At 38.1% G+C, this 15923-nt stretch overlaps 2 protein-coding genes across 2 annotated transcripts; one reads left to right on the top strand and one right to left on the bottom strand.

The window, feature by feature from the left end:
• Window positions 1-3300: 3300 nt before the first annotated feature.
• Window positions 3301-5365, top strand: LOC139744393 (uncharacterized). The gene has a single exon (XM_071654835.1). It carries the CDS (start codon window positions 3410-3412, stop codon window positions 4928-4930), a length of 1521 nt encoding a protein of 506 aa, XP_071510936.1. The 5' UTR covers window positions 3301-3409; the 3' UTR covers window positions 4931-5365.
• A 3877-nt stretch (window positions 5366-9242) lies between these two features.
• LOC139744399 (carbohydrate sulfotransferase 11-like) lies at window positions 9243-15444 on the bottom strand. Its single transcript, XM_071654840.1, has 3 exons — window positions 15390-15444; window positions 12170-12237; window positions 9243-10145 (listed from the first exon to the last, which is right to left on the bottom strand). Exons 1-3 carry the CDS (start codon window positions 15442-15444, stop codon window positions 9243-9245), a joined length of 1026 nt encoding a protein of 341 aa, XP_071510941.1.
• Window positions 15445-15923: the final 479 nt, after the last annotated feature.

The following is a 15923-nucleotide window of genomic DNA, read 5'->3' as shown; positions in this document are numbered from 1 at the left end:
TACATAAGCATTGCTTGTAGGGTGTAGACTTCCAGAAGCTCAATAATAAGGATGAATTCTTATAGGAAATTCATAGTTGAAAGGAATGACATAATTGTTATGAAAGAAGTGCAAAGTATGCACAAGTATAGAAAACCCACGGAAATAGAAATTATCGTTATAGATGTAGATTTAGAAAGTAAATTTTAGTTTATGTTATTAAAGTAACCATAGTAATTGTTATGATTTTCGAGAGCATTATAAAACGTGTTGAAAATAACTTTCGCTTTGATTTATTCTTATTTGTATTTCATATCAGGGACTTAGAATTTGCACAGGCCTTATGAGACATAATTTTCACGCAAGCTGAAAAAAAAGCAAATAATTAAAAAAAAAATTCTGGAGTAAATCAGGTTGCTATAAACGAAGGCAAAGTCCAAAATTGATGTTATGAACGGTGTGTGAACGACCTAGGACGCCATATTACATTCATACTCTAAACACAATCAAACGAAAATAGTTTTCTAAATGAGTTGATCTCAGTTTCCTACTGTGATATACCTTTCCTGATCGTTGCTGTACTCTTTTTACATAACGACGATAACTAACAACCGTAATTCATATGTCGTTCTCTTTCCAATGAATTTGCCAAAGTTACTGTCGCAAGCGTACCTCGCTTTACGAGGCGATACATTACATGATGGACTGTGAGTTTCAGATAGACACTGCACAGTGGGGGAAAACCCGCTGCTATAATATCAGTATAAAGGTCACAGTGACTCTAAAAGGTCATGATAAGCAGAGGTGCTCATTTCATAGCTCCAGACCGTTTTGGGGGTGCTTTGTAATGATATGTCCTCCGTTTCTCTAAACTCTAAATACTCTGTCCGGGTATTTAGAAAGTAAGACCACGTTCAATCGAAGCTGTGCTCGCCTCCCTTCGGGCTGAACCGATTACAGGTTGTGATCTCATGCCCAGATGTACTTCAGAACCAGACATAAATCAGCAAGATCGAACCCGGAAGTACGGCATAATTATTACTTGGTAAGCATAATCTATATAGATAAAACGATAGCCACCCATGCACGTACCCATGTATACTTGTGCGTAACACGTATGGTTTTTGCAATGCATGAGCACTAAATATATTAGGCTTAGAATTGATTCTTCCTTGTTTGTTGTTGCTAACATTTCTGTTATGGTTTTGCTGCTTGATTTAAAATGTTTAATCCCTCAACCTATATAATAATTTGTAATACATTTGTGAAAGAGAAAAACTGGAACATTAGGCTTTCAAGTAAATGCTATTTGAATAGAGATATTGCTCACCTTCTCCTTTGGAAATAAATCATTGTCTAACAATCTTGTTACAAATCAATGCCAAAAAAAAAGAGGTTAACGAATTAGGAGACACGAGTAGAACTTGGCACAAGTCAGAAAACTTCAGGACCTCCTTTTTCTTTTCTTTTTACTGTGTTTACAGTTCGACCTATTAAATCACTTTCTTTTCCTAACTTAGACTGCAGCACGCGAGAGAGATGACTATTCATCCTTGTATTAAACAGAACTCGATCGTAGTGTCTGCAGATAAAGAACAAAATTAGTCTAAAAGATAATGCTGTTAGACACATTTCCTTTCCTCAAATGCACTTTAGCGCTGGATAGCCTCTTAGAAGTTTTTAACATGACAGTGAAAAAATTAGGAAGATTATAAACACAAGGCTGTTGATAATTTGTACACTATATAGCCAATGTAAGATAGCACATTATTATTTCAGCTCGTATGGGGAAAATTGTTAGTAGAGTTACATCTTGGGACGTTTATATCCATAGTGCTTAATGGTAATATCCGTCCCTTCTTCCTTGTTCATTTTCTATGGGGACTTTGGTATCAAGGATGTAATTGCTTTATTCCTCAAAGAATAAATTGTGGAGATTTCATGACCTAAAAGAGAACATTTGCTCAGAAAGAGGAACAACAAGGATGTTGGGTGAGAGCGCCACTCTTTCCCTGCTCTGTCAATATTCTTTCCCCCCCCCCCTCTCTCTCTCTCTCTCTATCTCTCTCTCTCTCTCTCTCTCTTTGCTCTTTTGTCGGGGGGGGGGGGGTGAGTCAACTTCTTATAGATAAGTGTATACTCTAATCACAAATGAAAGGATGCTATCCTAGACCTAAATGACGTAAGCATCTCTTTATAAAGTTAGCACAAGACAGCACTAAGTATTCAAGCACAAATAGGGTTATTCACCGATAATGGCTGCACAGAGAAAAAAAAAAGAAGCTATGACGATCAAATCTTTCAAATAGTCTCATTTCTCTCGACACCAAATAAAAATGGCATGTGCATAAACCTAATTATGAGATTAAGTCCACAGTAACTACTTAGGTCACAACTGACTGCCTTCTTCTCTTCTCAGTTACTTTATTCGGTTTTTCTCTGCACCATTTGTTGATACAATTTCTTTAATATCGAAGGCTTTTACACTTTCCTATGAAAATACTGCTTCCGGCTTTGTTTCTCAACTCGTATTTGATTGATCCCGGGATATATTATATTCTGATATTCTCTTTGTACGTGTATGGCAACTCGCTGGAGGACAAAATTTGCGTTATACATAGGGTCATGATTAAATGAGCCATCCCTCAAGAATGGCAGCTCAGATCACCTCATCACATTTTTGTGAGTGCATGGCTATGCTTCTTGTTTGCATCTTTGACTAATGCTCATTTCAGATCTCAAATAGTGATACTAAATTATAGCATATTTCTAAAGTGGTACCATCGTATGACAGACTCACGGGATAACTAGCTGTGGTCTCCTATATATGACGTTGTTGGTTCCACTTAAATGAGCAGGCATAATCAGCAATATTGAACGCTACAAGAAAGCATATTTGGTACATGATAAACGGTATTCGCAAAAGTATCTTAATTTATATTTCATTACCTTGTTCGGTCTTACGAATGCAAAATTCTTTCGACACGCCTCTCATTCACTTTCCTTTTCTATTAATACTGATATTATATTTCAACTAGTCCTTGTTGATGTGTGTTTACCTCTATGTGTTCTTGTTGCTGTTAGGCAGACAACGACCATGGCAATGTTTCATCAAATCAGCAGCGAGAATCTGGAGTGTCCTATCTGCCTGGCACTTTTCAACCAACCTAAATCACTGATATGTTCTCACACCTTCTGCAAGGACTGTCTGGAAAGTATCTTTCAAACTCTGCCAAACCAACAAACTATAGCATGCCCTGTGTGCAGGGGGGAAACGCCCTTACCCAGTGGAGGTGTGAGTAAGTTACAAACAAACGTACCCCTAATTTCTCTCGTGGACGAAGTGAAAGCCAAAAGTCCAACGTGCACAGTTTGTGAGACGGACGAAAAGCCACTAGCTGTGTCATACTGTCAGGACTGTGGGAAATATATGTGTAAAGCCTGTGAGAAAAGCCACTCTACCTGGACACCGTTCTCCATCCACACAATAGTAGCCATGAGCGAGGTGCTCTCAGGAAAAGTTCCAATCAAGAGGCGACGGAAATGTAAGAAACACCCTCATGAGGATGAAGACTGTTTCTGCCCCAATTGCCGGGAGTACACGTGCAGTAAATGTTGGATGCTGAAGCATTTGCAAGAGGGACACAAGCTGGAAGAGGCAGCTATCCATGAAGAGAAATTAATGAAAAATATCGAGGAATTGAAAGAAAGAACAACTTCAAAGAAAACAACCGTTGAAACCCATATCGAGTTCATAGAGACACAACGCAATGAAATAAACACTATGCTGAGAAAGCTCAATGATGACATCGACAAGACGTACGATGAATACATGAAACTACTGTCAGCCAGAAGAGAGGCCCTGAAATGTCAAGTGAAACGATTGTCTGAAAAATTTGAGAAGGAATTACAAACTATGGAGGAAGAGAGTCGACAATCAGTCAGTCAAATGGACGCTATGGAAGAGCTGGTTAATAACGGCATAAAGGTACCGCTGGAGAAAGACGCGTTATTTGCGCACGACACGCTGTGCGAGAACTTGAAGAGCTTTCTTGGACGAGATGATCCTGACGACCAATCACCGAGAGGTGTGACAGAACGAGCTCAGAAGATTTCATTCTGTAGATACGTGAAGGTCAATGAACTTTTGCTTGGAGATCTGAAAAGGTGGGATGTCAGAGCAGACGTAGAGCTCCCAGTCAATAACAGCATGCTCTGTATGACTCGTGCACGAGACGGTAAGATGATGGTGGGATCGGTTGAAGGTGGAATCCATTTCTACTCCCCTGATGGCGAGTTACAGCAGACCGTGTTGAAGGATGTCAGTGTGGCTAGCATTGGATTCCTGTCTGATGGTCGAAGTGTTGTACGAGACTTAAAACACAAGCTGTCACTCTACACTGCACAGTGGAAGAAGCTGCACGTCACGTTTGAGAAGATGAGTTTCAATGAAGGAGGAATTGGTGGTCTTACTGTGGATAGAGATGATAATATCTACATAGGTTATGAGATGGCCAAGAAGGTGCAGGTATTTACCCCACAGGGAGGTAAGACAGTCAGGGAAATATCGTGTGATGGACACATGCCTTTGCAATTATTCTCCTGTCATACTACGGGGAAACTGATTCTGACAGACACATCAGAAGTCGTGTGCCTTGATGGTCAGGGGAAGAAGGAGAATGTCTTGAAGAAGAAGGAGGGTATGGTTGCCTGCCCAGCTGTTTGTCGAGATGATTCGGTCATTATAGCCTGGGTGAAGCACAAGGAGGGTCTCGTCAGTATCGATCGATACACGAAAGATTTGGCGCACAGGCACAATATCATCACTGATTTCAAGATACAAAAACCAGAAATAGGTTGGTACTTTCTACAAGAGTTTGAGAGTGGTGAGATAGCTCTCTGCACTCCAGATAGACTTTACATATTTCAATCGCTATCACGCCAAATTTAAATCTCGCAATCGACGTTACTAATTTTGTTTCCACATTTTCTTTGGAAGAAATAATCTGTATAGAGATGATTTGTCTGAATGGTAATACATTATCATGCAAATTTTATGGTTATTGGTTTTACATGTACCGCGCCTACATACATGAATAATCATTTCGAAAGGTATAAATAATGATAGGATGATTGATCTTTCCAGAAGTCAAGATTCAGTAACATCGCGTTTTTCCTGATGTCATTTTTCATTACATAAAGCTATTTTTTTTTTCTGGGCATGACACTGTTTTGTTTCGTTTTATTCAACATGTATATAGGGTATACAGTGTATGTCACTTTCCATGCCGTGCTGAAGTATGAATACGAACTGTGAAATTATGGAATGGTGTATGAAGACCACATTGACATGTACGTTATGGTATAATGATATATATATATATATATATATATATATATATATATATATATAATATTATATAAGGTGAAGCGGGCATGGCCTCGTACGTTGTGGGTGCTGCGTTATCTTAATTTGTATATGATATGGACACGCCTTTGTAATAAGGTTTATAAAAGATGCTCTAAATCATAAATGTACAAATTCTTTCTTTAAAGTGTTGAACACAAGGTTTCCTCCCTTAAATAGGCATATCTTTTAAGCTATTGATACGGGATTTCGTAGCAGAAATTTCCAGTGTGTTATGCTGGCTATGCTGGCAGTTTTATTCTCTCTCTCCCTGTTTCTCTCTCTCTCTCTCTCTCTCTCTCATTCTCTGTTGTCACTTGTTCATGTATATGATTGTGTCTGTATTTTGAGAATGAAATTATGTTTTCGCAAAACACAGTGTCTGAGAGATTGCACTTGCATTTAAAATCTTTTATTCGATGATAAAATACCCACAATGTACTATACAAGTACGCACGATCAATTACCTATCATCAAATCAGTAATATTGTCGAGGTTTACCGTGTACTTAATCACTGGGCAGCATATACGAGCTCTACGGTGGACCGTTGACGCTTACTAACTTGTACTAATTGCATAAGTTCTCATTGTCACTGAAGGATATTGATAATCGCTCATGCCATACTACAAAGTAGCCACTATTAGAATATTTTCATTGTCTACATCGTGCAGGCGTGTCATTTCATAAAATAATAGCAATGATAATTAGTAACAGCTATACGAATGGGTTAAGCGTAGCTCCGCCTCATGCTCTAGTGAATCAATAAAAAGGTGAAATCTTCACTTATCATTGCTTATCAAGCCTCAATTATATATATCGAGTATCTTTACTTTGTTCATCATAATAAGAATTATAAGATATAACATGAATAGTATTCGATGAATGAAACTAGATGAAGAAGTCACGAAGAAATACGATGCTATACATTTCTCTCTCTGGATTAGCGGCATAACACCACAAAGAAAATGGTGTCAAACATAACGATGGAAAATGCCTCGTTCATTGTTACACAAAAAGATAAGTTTGACCTCTTGAATTTGATGTTCACTGTTTGTTTTCATATTCCCCGTGTAAAGCACAGACAGAGAATAATTAAATGAAACATACTATCTGTTTGTCTTACAAACAGTTTAAACGAAGTCATAGAGAAGTATCCATGGCACAATGTGAGGACTCCTCCACAGGAAAATGTATTAAACTTCGGATTCCTGATTTAGTTCTCACTGTTTAACTAATCTTGCTTAACCACTCTTTAACGTGTAATACACCAAGACAAGTTTAATAACAGAGACAAAACAGTACCTGCTAAAATGCCATTGATATTCCATGCTTTGAAGCCGGTTTCTTTCAACTGGTGAAATTCAACTTAAGGGCTATACCTCAGGTTGATGTAATGAAGGAGTTGCACCAACAATACAATTCAGCATCATGAAAATACGATTATAAAGTTTATCTTATTGAATAATATAGCATAGACTGTCAACTTCAAGCGCATTATCGAATACCCTCTCTGATGTCTGGCTCCTTTGTATATAGTATGTCTTCTTGAAGAATTTAACATAAGCTGCCTTACTGAAGAAGACAGCACAGTCAGTAAGATTAACGGCTCTTTAACACAAAAAGTGTTTGATTGAAAACAAAACTGCAACAGGGAAAAGCTATATGCCTTGGCAGTATACTGGTATAAGCATACTTGTGTATGTCAAGGAATTGGTTAGAACTCAATTCAAAATGCAGCATTCTCAATTTTTACGAAACTACTTAAAGACATGCATAACAACATAAAACACCTCAATCTCGTTATGGAATGTCATATAGTTCGAAACCTATCCAAGTTCTGTCAAAAGTAACTCTAACATGCCGTTTATACAGTTCATTCAGAGCGCTACATTCGTTAGGAGCGCTCCTGAACCCATCTAAAAGCTCTGAGCTCCGGAGCACTCCTGAACCGCCCTAAATTCTGTATGAAATGGTCACCAACGCTCCAGAAGTGGTATGCGTCTCGGCAGTGAATAGAGTTTACAAGTAATATCGTCATGTTCATAATCATTAGAACAGTTATGCCCCTCTCAGCTGCTTCGCGTGTGTGTTTGTCGGATAAGATACAGAGTTTTTCTATGATGCCCCATTAATTAGTTATCGCGTGTCTATTCATGTGACAATTAGAACGCTCGAGGAGGGCACCCTATTGGGGAGTGGCACTTGTTATCCCCTCTAGTAGTCGAATAGCATGCCCAGTTTCCAGTTGGACCATGGAGGTTTCAAGAACACTTTTTTCCTATAAGACACGGATTGTCCATATCCTCCAAAGTATCTTACACCCAGTAACTTCTCTTACCAGCAGCTTGTTCGATACCTCAAATTTAACTATGCAAATGAGCAAAAACGATACTGTCGTCTCTCATTTACCTCTTTCCGGTGGGAAAATTGAAATGCTTTTACACATACTTTTCATTACTTTACCCGAATTGACTGTGTTGAGGCTTCGCTCATCAAGAAAATATACTGGAGTATAAGTGACGCTTATTACAGTTACTATTATGAAGATGTGTTATTCCATTTCTAATTTGATATAGTATAATTACATTATTACATTATTAATGTCCAAAACGATGTATTAATATAGACATGCATATAAAGTTACACAACTCTCGGATAGTCTACCATTTTTTCCTCAAAAGGACAAAGCAAGATAATGGCAAATAAATTGATATAGCGTCAAATCACGTTCCTATAGCGGAGTATAAGTTTTAAATAAACATGTCAGAAAATTCCTCAATCACCTCAACTGATTTTTTTTTTGCCAGGAATGTTCTTCCCTTAAATATATTGCACGCTGAAAATTACTGGAACTATAGAGTTTTGAATTTAGACGAGAATTCACCATGCATTAAGAAAGGGCAAAAGACTCTTCACTTTTCCATATGGTCAATCACAAGGTTTACTATCACATGCAAAACCTTTTCTCCTTCTTCCCTTCAGTTGCAGGTGCAAGGATTAGCACGTATGTTTTATGTGCTCAAGATGTTAAAAATGGCTCCATTGCTTTCCATAAATTCTAGTTGGCCATTGAGTCTTCATCCACTAAAATTCCGAAGCATTTCAGACCTTTTGTCCCGAACAAAATCTGACCCTCACTTTGTCAAAAGTGTCGGTGAAAGTTAAATTTTCCATTTAGGACCATTGTGATAACACAATGACATTAAAAGCAATGATTGGCTAGATCACTTTAGAATTTCAATAATGTTTACTCGAGTCGAGCACGAAAAATTATGTGCACAATGTCACCGTTGTCAACAATACCGAACTTTACCTTTGTTGCCTGTGTATTATAACTGTGTGACAAAATTGTCTGTTGGTATAAACTTAAATCCATCAACATGATAATTGTGTACCTGACAAGTCGTTAGACTAAAAAGTCGTAGAATAGTCAAGGTTTACATCTCAAGGATAACATTCCCAAATTCCAGATAGGTCTATATGATAATGATATTATCTGTGATCCTTATAGTATAAGTATCAATGTCAGGTGTACTGATTAAACTTAAATCGAAGTTTTAGATCCCTATGACTTTGAAAAGCAAAACTACATTGCTGAAAATCGTTAAGAATATAGTTACTGACAAAACATACCTTGGCTCTTTATATGAGACCGTAAAGTGAAAGATCACAACATTAAAACGTTCTTCATTTATTTCAAGGTACTAAACTAATCTGTCAAACTCTATTTTCCTTGTTATGGAAGACAACAATTTTCAGTTTTTCAGTTGGAGAACAAGTTAAGATGAAGCACAATGGTTAATTTCGAACACTTCTAATTCATTTCGTTCCCTGTCATTTAGGATTGATATCTTATTAAGTGTTCACTTTAGAAAACATTTCAGCGGAGTATCCAAATAGTTTGAAATCCATGAAGTATTTGTCCCAGTACAGGCGTTTCATATCAGTCGTCGACACAGTGTCGAAATATGCTTTGACAATGTCGGGAACAGAACTGTTCGTGCTAAGACGCGTTCCCGGCCTGGGCAGAGGGATAGAAATGCCAAGCGCTTTCAAGATGTACGTCGAATCACTTTCAAGCATCTCATATTTGCCGATGAAGTCGTAGTCGATGTCGCATGGGAGGCAAAGGTCGTGTACTCGCATCCAGTGTCTGTCGTAGTCTCTCGACTCCGCCTGCACAAGATAGTGGACAAAATCTGCCAAAGTCATGTTGTAGCGAGACATGTTCCGGCTCATTTCTGTTGCCCTCGCATCCCCGTACAAATCGCGTGTGATTTGGAGTGCCACGGCTGTGTACATGTCGTCTCTACCTACTAAAGCTCTTCGGGATTCGGGAGAGAGTTTGTTACGGAAAGCTGAAAGCAAGCGAGTGAACGGATGGCGGACAAAGAGGAACTTTTTGTAATGTTGGAGAACGTAACGTCGATGCGTCACATTTGTGTACTTATGAACGTAATTGAGAAGCATTTTCCCGCTTTTACTGACTCCGAGATGACTAAGCGTCTGATTGTGAAGCATGTCGTAGCCGGCGAGGGTGAGAAAGAGGCTTTTCCAGCTGGAGCAGCCCACCTTAGGCACGTTGCAATATATAACTTTGTACTTTTCGTCGACGATAAGAAACTGGCTTGGATCCTGCGCCACGTCCCGCGGCCTGCGGGATTTCGGGCCATACCGATTGCACGCCGATTTCACTAGATCGAGTCGCGAGCGATACCTTTGCAACAACCTCTCCGTTTGGTCCTCATTCTCTGTAAGCTGCATGAAGAAAAAGAAACAATAAATGTTTGATAATATATTGTAAAATTAACTGCAGCAAGCTAATCGCAAGGGCGAAAACGATGTTGTGCCACCAGTGAAGTTGCACACTAATCTGAGCCGGCATGTCTTGTGTTGTTGTAATTGGATAAGAAGAGGGACAGTCTGAAAGCTTGGAAATACTTTCCCTGGAGCTGTGGTTTACTCCCCATATTTAACACACAGAAGCTAGGATTGTCTGCTTGAATTCAAGTTAAGATATACCCCTCTCCTTTAAAAACTTAAGAAACCACTTTGTATTGCCGTGCTTGAGTATTGTACTATGTTCATAATAAAGACGGTTTGCTGACATTACCCTGCTTTGGATATGTATTCGAATAGGAGGGTAATGTAAGTATATAGAGATAGGCTGAAACAATCCTATGGTGGCGCCTAATGGAGTTTTCAAAATATCCCGCTTATGATATAGACCCCCACATGCTTTGAAAGATATAAGACGTTTTTGTTCGGTTGAGACAAAATCCTATTTCAGAAACCTATATTAAGAATTTTGGCTTAGAGCAAGAAGTATTCTCTCATTTACCCCCCTAAGTAAAAACTCTCAATCACAGATTTGTTGTATGTTGTAATAAGCATGCCTACAAAGAATGCGTAAATCCGGAATATAGCTCCAAAATGGCAGTTTTGAGTCATCCTCTAAAAATAACTAAATATTACTCTCTTCTCTGAATATTATATATTCTCCCTCTCGCTTTTCATCTTTTTTTTAACCTATGAGGTGTCAATCTGTTGAACATTGCCTTTTGTTGGCTGGTTAACGGTCCGTCTTCCGTGCATAGTGAGGAAGGTAGGATGGTTGGTGAACGCTGCCTGTTTAACCATGGAGCTATACAGTTAATCTGGTTGCACTGGCGAAGACTGGCGGTTTGCTAAGAGGGCTTCCGAAGAGTTTGGTTAAAGTACTTCCATGGTTTGTTGTTCCTTGAAGGAGGTAAAGTTAGCATGGCGTAGTAAATGTCAGGGTAAAGATTTCACTTCTTCTGACAGACGGAAAGTTATCCTATTCGAGATCCTAAGCTCTCTGTACTCTTCCTCTCTTCCACTTTACAGTCTTTTTTTAGGACTCCTCGAGAGAGAATGCTCTCTAGGCTTTACTTTCTGCTTCTACTTCTACCTCTTCTCCTCATATCTTCTCATCCACCTTATTCTGCCTTTCCTCCATCTAACAGACCTGGGTCCCATTTTACAAAATCTGATATGATAGCAACTCTTGCTGGACACTGGAATGACAATCGTCATGGTAACGACAATAATCCTCAAGGTTCCTGATTGGTTGTTGCTACGAGGTGTTGCTATTCTAGAAAGAGTTGTTATCCTAGCATCTTTAATGAAATGGGCCCCTGAGCATAATATATTTCTTATGACTTCCAAGAAAGAATTCTTCCTTCATTTTCTCCCTCTTCTCCTCCCCTCTACCTTTCTTCCGTCTTCCACAATTATTCCTCATCTCTTTCTCTCTTTTCATTACCCTTTTTTCTGTTACCTTTTATATCTTCTTCTTATTTCTCTTTCTCTATACCCAAACAGACCTTTTCAGATCTACACCCATGACGAACCGTAAACTCTAAATACATTTACCTTAACATTAATTACGCCATGCAAACTAACTCCTTCAAAGAATTTGACTTGTCACAGAGAAATGCTTAGATGTAACATGCTAAAGTAATCAGCATTAGGAGTTTGTAAAATACGGCGACTGGTCGAATTTCTGCCGAGGTTGCTTTGATAATTCAAAGCAAGAGTTATTTCGTCTGAACAAAAAGGCTAGATATCGATATGAATTAATAACTATACTAGCGAAGAAAACCTCACCAATCAATATCAACAAATAAGTTATGACATTATGCTCATTTTCTTTTAAAGAGTACATGAAACGAAAAATCTTATTCATGCTGATAAGAATATTGCAATTTGTAAAGCAGCGTATCGATCTGTCATTGTGACGTCATTGTGATTCCACTTACTGGAGCGTGTCGGCTAACGTGGACTACAGGTTGAACTTGAGAGTTCTCCGTGGAAAATGATTTTGTGACTGTGGACAAAAGAGAACATACAAATTAGTATACCGCAGTAAGTGAGGACATACATTCTTGTAACGGTGAATAGAACGTTATCATCTAAGTTTAGACGGGAGTACTTATAATGGGTATAATATGCAGACTTTTCATGGTACCTTCAAATTTGTTCAAGATTTATAGGGTTAAATATATATATATATACATTATACATACAATGTATATATACATATACATAATTATGACGAAAATAACGTCTCATGTACTAAGCGACAATGGTACATTAAACCATGATAATAGAGCGAAGGGCAATAATACCGAATATGTCCAAAACATATCTAGGAAATGGGAAACTCTGTAAAACAAATATGAGGTCAATTAAGCAGTCATTATCAAATACCAAGTGTACCAACTTGTATGGTACACATCACAAACTGATGTTCTTTGTTTTCATATAACTGCAGTCTACGCTTTCATATCAAGAAGTGCTGCTATATCATACATCGATGTGTGACGAGGTTGTCACAGTTATAACACATTTACTCCTTTTACTGTATACAGTTACATATAACACTTTTATTTTTACTCCTTTTACACAATCTGCGTATCCTGAACAAGGATGAATCAAAGCTCTTAAAATCTTCTTGTTTTCGTCTTTAGTCGAACGACCGATAGTCTATCAATCTTCCCCTCCCCTGCCTATCCTGTCGTTTTTATCTCTGAATAGTTATCAACGGAACTGCACAAGAACGATTGCAGCGACGCGTCGCTCCAAATGCGAGGGAGCGCTTTTCACCTCACGCCGCGCGGCGGCGCCGTGTCGCCCCAATACTGTACATTGTGGAAGGTTATGTCTCACGAGGCTGCCAGATACCGTTACCTGTACGATAGCAATGTACGAATCCTGGAGCTGGCCACGTAGCTCATAGTAGTCTTTAATAGCACGACTTGTTATGAAATACAAAGATTTCTGTAATGCTCTTAGCCTTATGTAAACCTTCGTGCCGCAGCGTTGGGGATGTTCTGCTTTTGCTTATAGGCCTACGCGTGGTAAAGCAAAACAGCAACAGACAAACTTGACGAAACGAGAGGCAATAAAATCATATTATTTCGTAATTGCTTGGCTTCCATTGCATGTCTTCCTTATCTGATCTATTTAGACATTTCAGTGAATGCCGATGCACGTGTCTGTGTGTTTATTTGTGTGTCTCTGTGTGTCGGAGTCTCTGTGTGTAAAGGTACAATGCTTGATATCAATACTGCATTTATGCACTTTATTTTTGTTGTATATATTATACTCCATATACATCAAAGTATAAAGCACAGTGTGCTCAATGTCAAATCAAACTGGTTAGAGGTCATAATATCATTACTTTATTTATGGGAATCTAACTCACACGATTGCCTTGTTAAGACGTGTTACACTTAAAAAATATATTTTGCTGTGCTGTTGACTTCACTCATCTCATCAAATTCAACGCGAAATCAGAGCGGAGTAGGAGAAGATAAAAGGTATAAAGGAGGGCTAGAATCAGATAGATGCAAGATTTTTCTTTCTAGTATATCGTTTTACTCACTTTATCTGGTTTACTTGAAAGCAATTGTTTTCCAAGATTCAGTTAGGTATAAGTTGACGAGTTATTGTTTATTTGAAGCACGTACTGGAGGTATAGTGTGTAAAGCCAATTAGTTTGTGTGATCACTATGTGTTGCTGGTTTTTTAGATGTGAATGATGACAATGTTTTATTATTTATTCACACAGTATAATTGTCATCTATTCAATATTTATTATTGAATTAATTTCAATTTTCAATTTTCAATTCAATTCAGTTTATTCGATGCATGTGGGAAGCGGTCATTTCAAATTACTGAAATGATAATAAATACATGTGTAAAACGCAGAACCTGATAGGACGCATATTTTGCGCTGCAAAACCTGATGATAACCCCCAAGGGGAATTCCAGACGATTTTCGTAAGTTCACATCATGTGCCGGTAGTACATTGTACATAAATCGATAGTTTCCTGTATAAAATTGTAAAATTTATTGCAGTTCTTGAGCAGATAAAACAATACTCTTAAAAAACCCAAAACAAATTACAATGAGCAAAGGCTGATGAGATAAAGGAGGTTCACATATTCGAGGATAATGCAGCAATGTAATTCCACTATAAAAGCATTTGCTTATAACAAGTTCACCAGTGTAGAATTTATGTATACTTTCCTTTTTTTTCCTACTTCCATGGGCACCCAATCATGCATTCTGATGTGAAGCTGCCGTGTCATCATCCTTGTGCACTGTGATTTGTTATGAATTCTGAAAACATTCCTATTTCTTATCCCATGCAATCACTATAAATTCTGTATCTGTAGTCGATCAACATAACTTCTATGAAAATATACAAATGCAAAAGATTGAATATCACTCGGAATTCTCCTTGAAGCAATCGTGAACATTAAAATGAAGATATTTCATCAAAGTCTATAGATACCGAATATAGATAAAAATACTCACGACTGCTTCTCTGTGAAATTGTTATATCAAACATGGTAAAGGTGTATAGAGCGATGAGGAGGCATGATGAGAAGATCATTCCGCCGACAAACACTTTACTCTTTTTCACATTCATGACGTCAGACCAGTCAGTCACCCCGATAGTGCCTTATGACCAACTGTTTATCTGTATAAAAAACAAACATGATGATAATAAAAAAAATCAAAATGCACAGAAAAAAAATATAGTTATGCACTCCAAAACATATCAACAGTTACTCAATTTTCTACAATCAATGCTTGCCAACTTTATAGCAGCTATACGGCACACTCCCTTCTCGTGTAAGCTACTCTACATTCACCTTTGATCTAACTTAAAAATGAGACATTAAGACATGAGAAATTAGACAAAACGAATAAACGGTAAGGAAATTTTGCCTGTTTTGTTATAAAAGATTAGATGTTGCCGCAAGACGATGGAAAAGCTCGACTGAATAATTACAAACTTTAATGAATAACAAATTTACTGCGAACGTGTCGCATTTGTGGCTGGACGGTTTCTTGACCATGTTTTAGCTTTCATACTCGGCAGCTTCCGTTTAAAGTTGGGTTTCACTTATTAGCGCAAGTAAAATCCATAGACGGCAATTATTTGCGTGTCCACTAATTCTTACCCTTGGCAGGTTTCACTGCATCAGACTCAAAGCCGCAAGATTGTCCAAGAAACATGCCTACAAAGGTGACCTTGCACGGAAAGATTAGGGATTACGCAGAAAGATTTAAAGCACCAGGACCTTTCCACAAGGACTGTTGGATGATGATTCAAGTAGATTAAGTGAGAAGCCACATGACCTCGCGTAACCACGCCTGATTGGCTGGTTCTGTTCTTATCCCTATTGCGATTCCTTAATCTCTCCCAAACCCAAGGCCCTAAGGACAAGTCTTTCACTTTAGGCTACCCACTCAAAGACAGATTACTTGTTGTCTCTCTGTCTTTCTGTTTCTCTCTTTCTCGAGTGTCTTGTCGATAATCCTTTACTCAGCTTCAGTACATGCTAACGTATCATCAAATTCAAAATCGCGTAATTTTACCTTTTCGTCATCCTTCATAACATGGGAAAGAAAGCACAATTGAACTTAACATTTTAAACAAGTCATCAATCATATTAAGTTGGATATCAACATAATAGCTAATTCAATGATTGCCT

Source organism: Diadema antillarum, unplaced genomic scaffold (assembly GCF_040938485.1).
Source record: "Diadema antillarum isolate AM-2024a unplaced genomic scaffold, OU_Dant_1.0 seq00001166_RagTag, whole genome shotgun sequence".
Lineage (NCBI taxonomy): Eukaryota > Metazoa > Echinodermata > Echinoidea > Diadematoida > Diadematidae > Diadema > Diadema antillarum.
Note: the sequence above shows the minus strand (reverse complement) of the source record. Positions and strands in the feature narration are given on the sequence as shown.

What these genes read in the sequence shown, in the direction of transcription:
- LOC139744393 (XM_071654835.1), top strand. Translation starts at nt 3,410, where the DNA reads ATGTGTAAAGCCTGTGAGAAAAGCCACTCTACCTGGACACCGTTCTCC.
- LOC139744399 (XM_071654840.1), bottom strand. Translation starts at nt 15,444, where the DNA reads ATGTTTCTTGGACAATCTTGCGGCTTTGAGTCTGATGCAGTGAAACCT. An exon ending in TGCAGTGAAACCTGCCAAGG is followed by an intron (nt 12,238 to 15,389) that starts GTAAGAATTAGT and finishes TTTTGTCCACAG; the next exon opens with TCACAAAATCATTTTCCACG. An exon ending in ACGTTAGCCGACACGCTCCA is followed by an intron (nt 10,146 to 12,169) that starts GTAAGTGGAATC and finishes TTCTTCATGCAG; the next exon opens with CTTACAGAGAATGAGGACCA.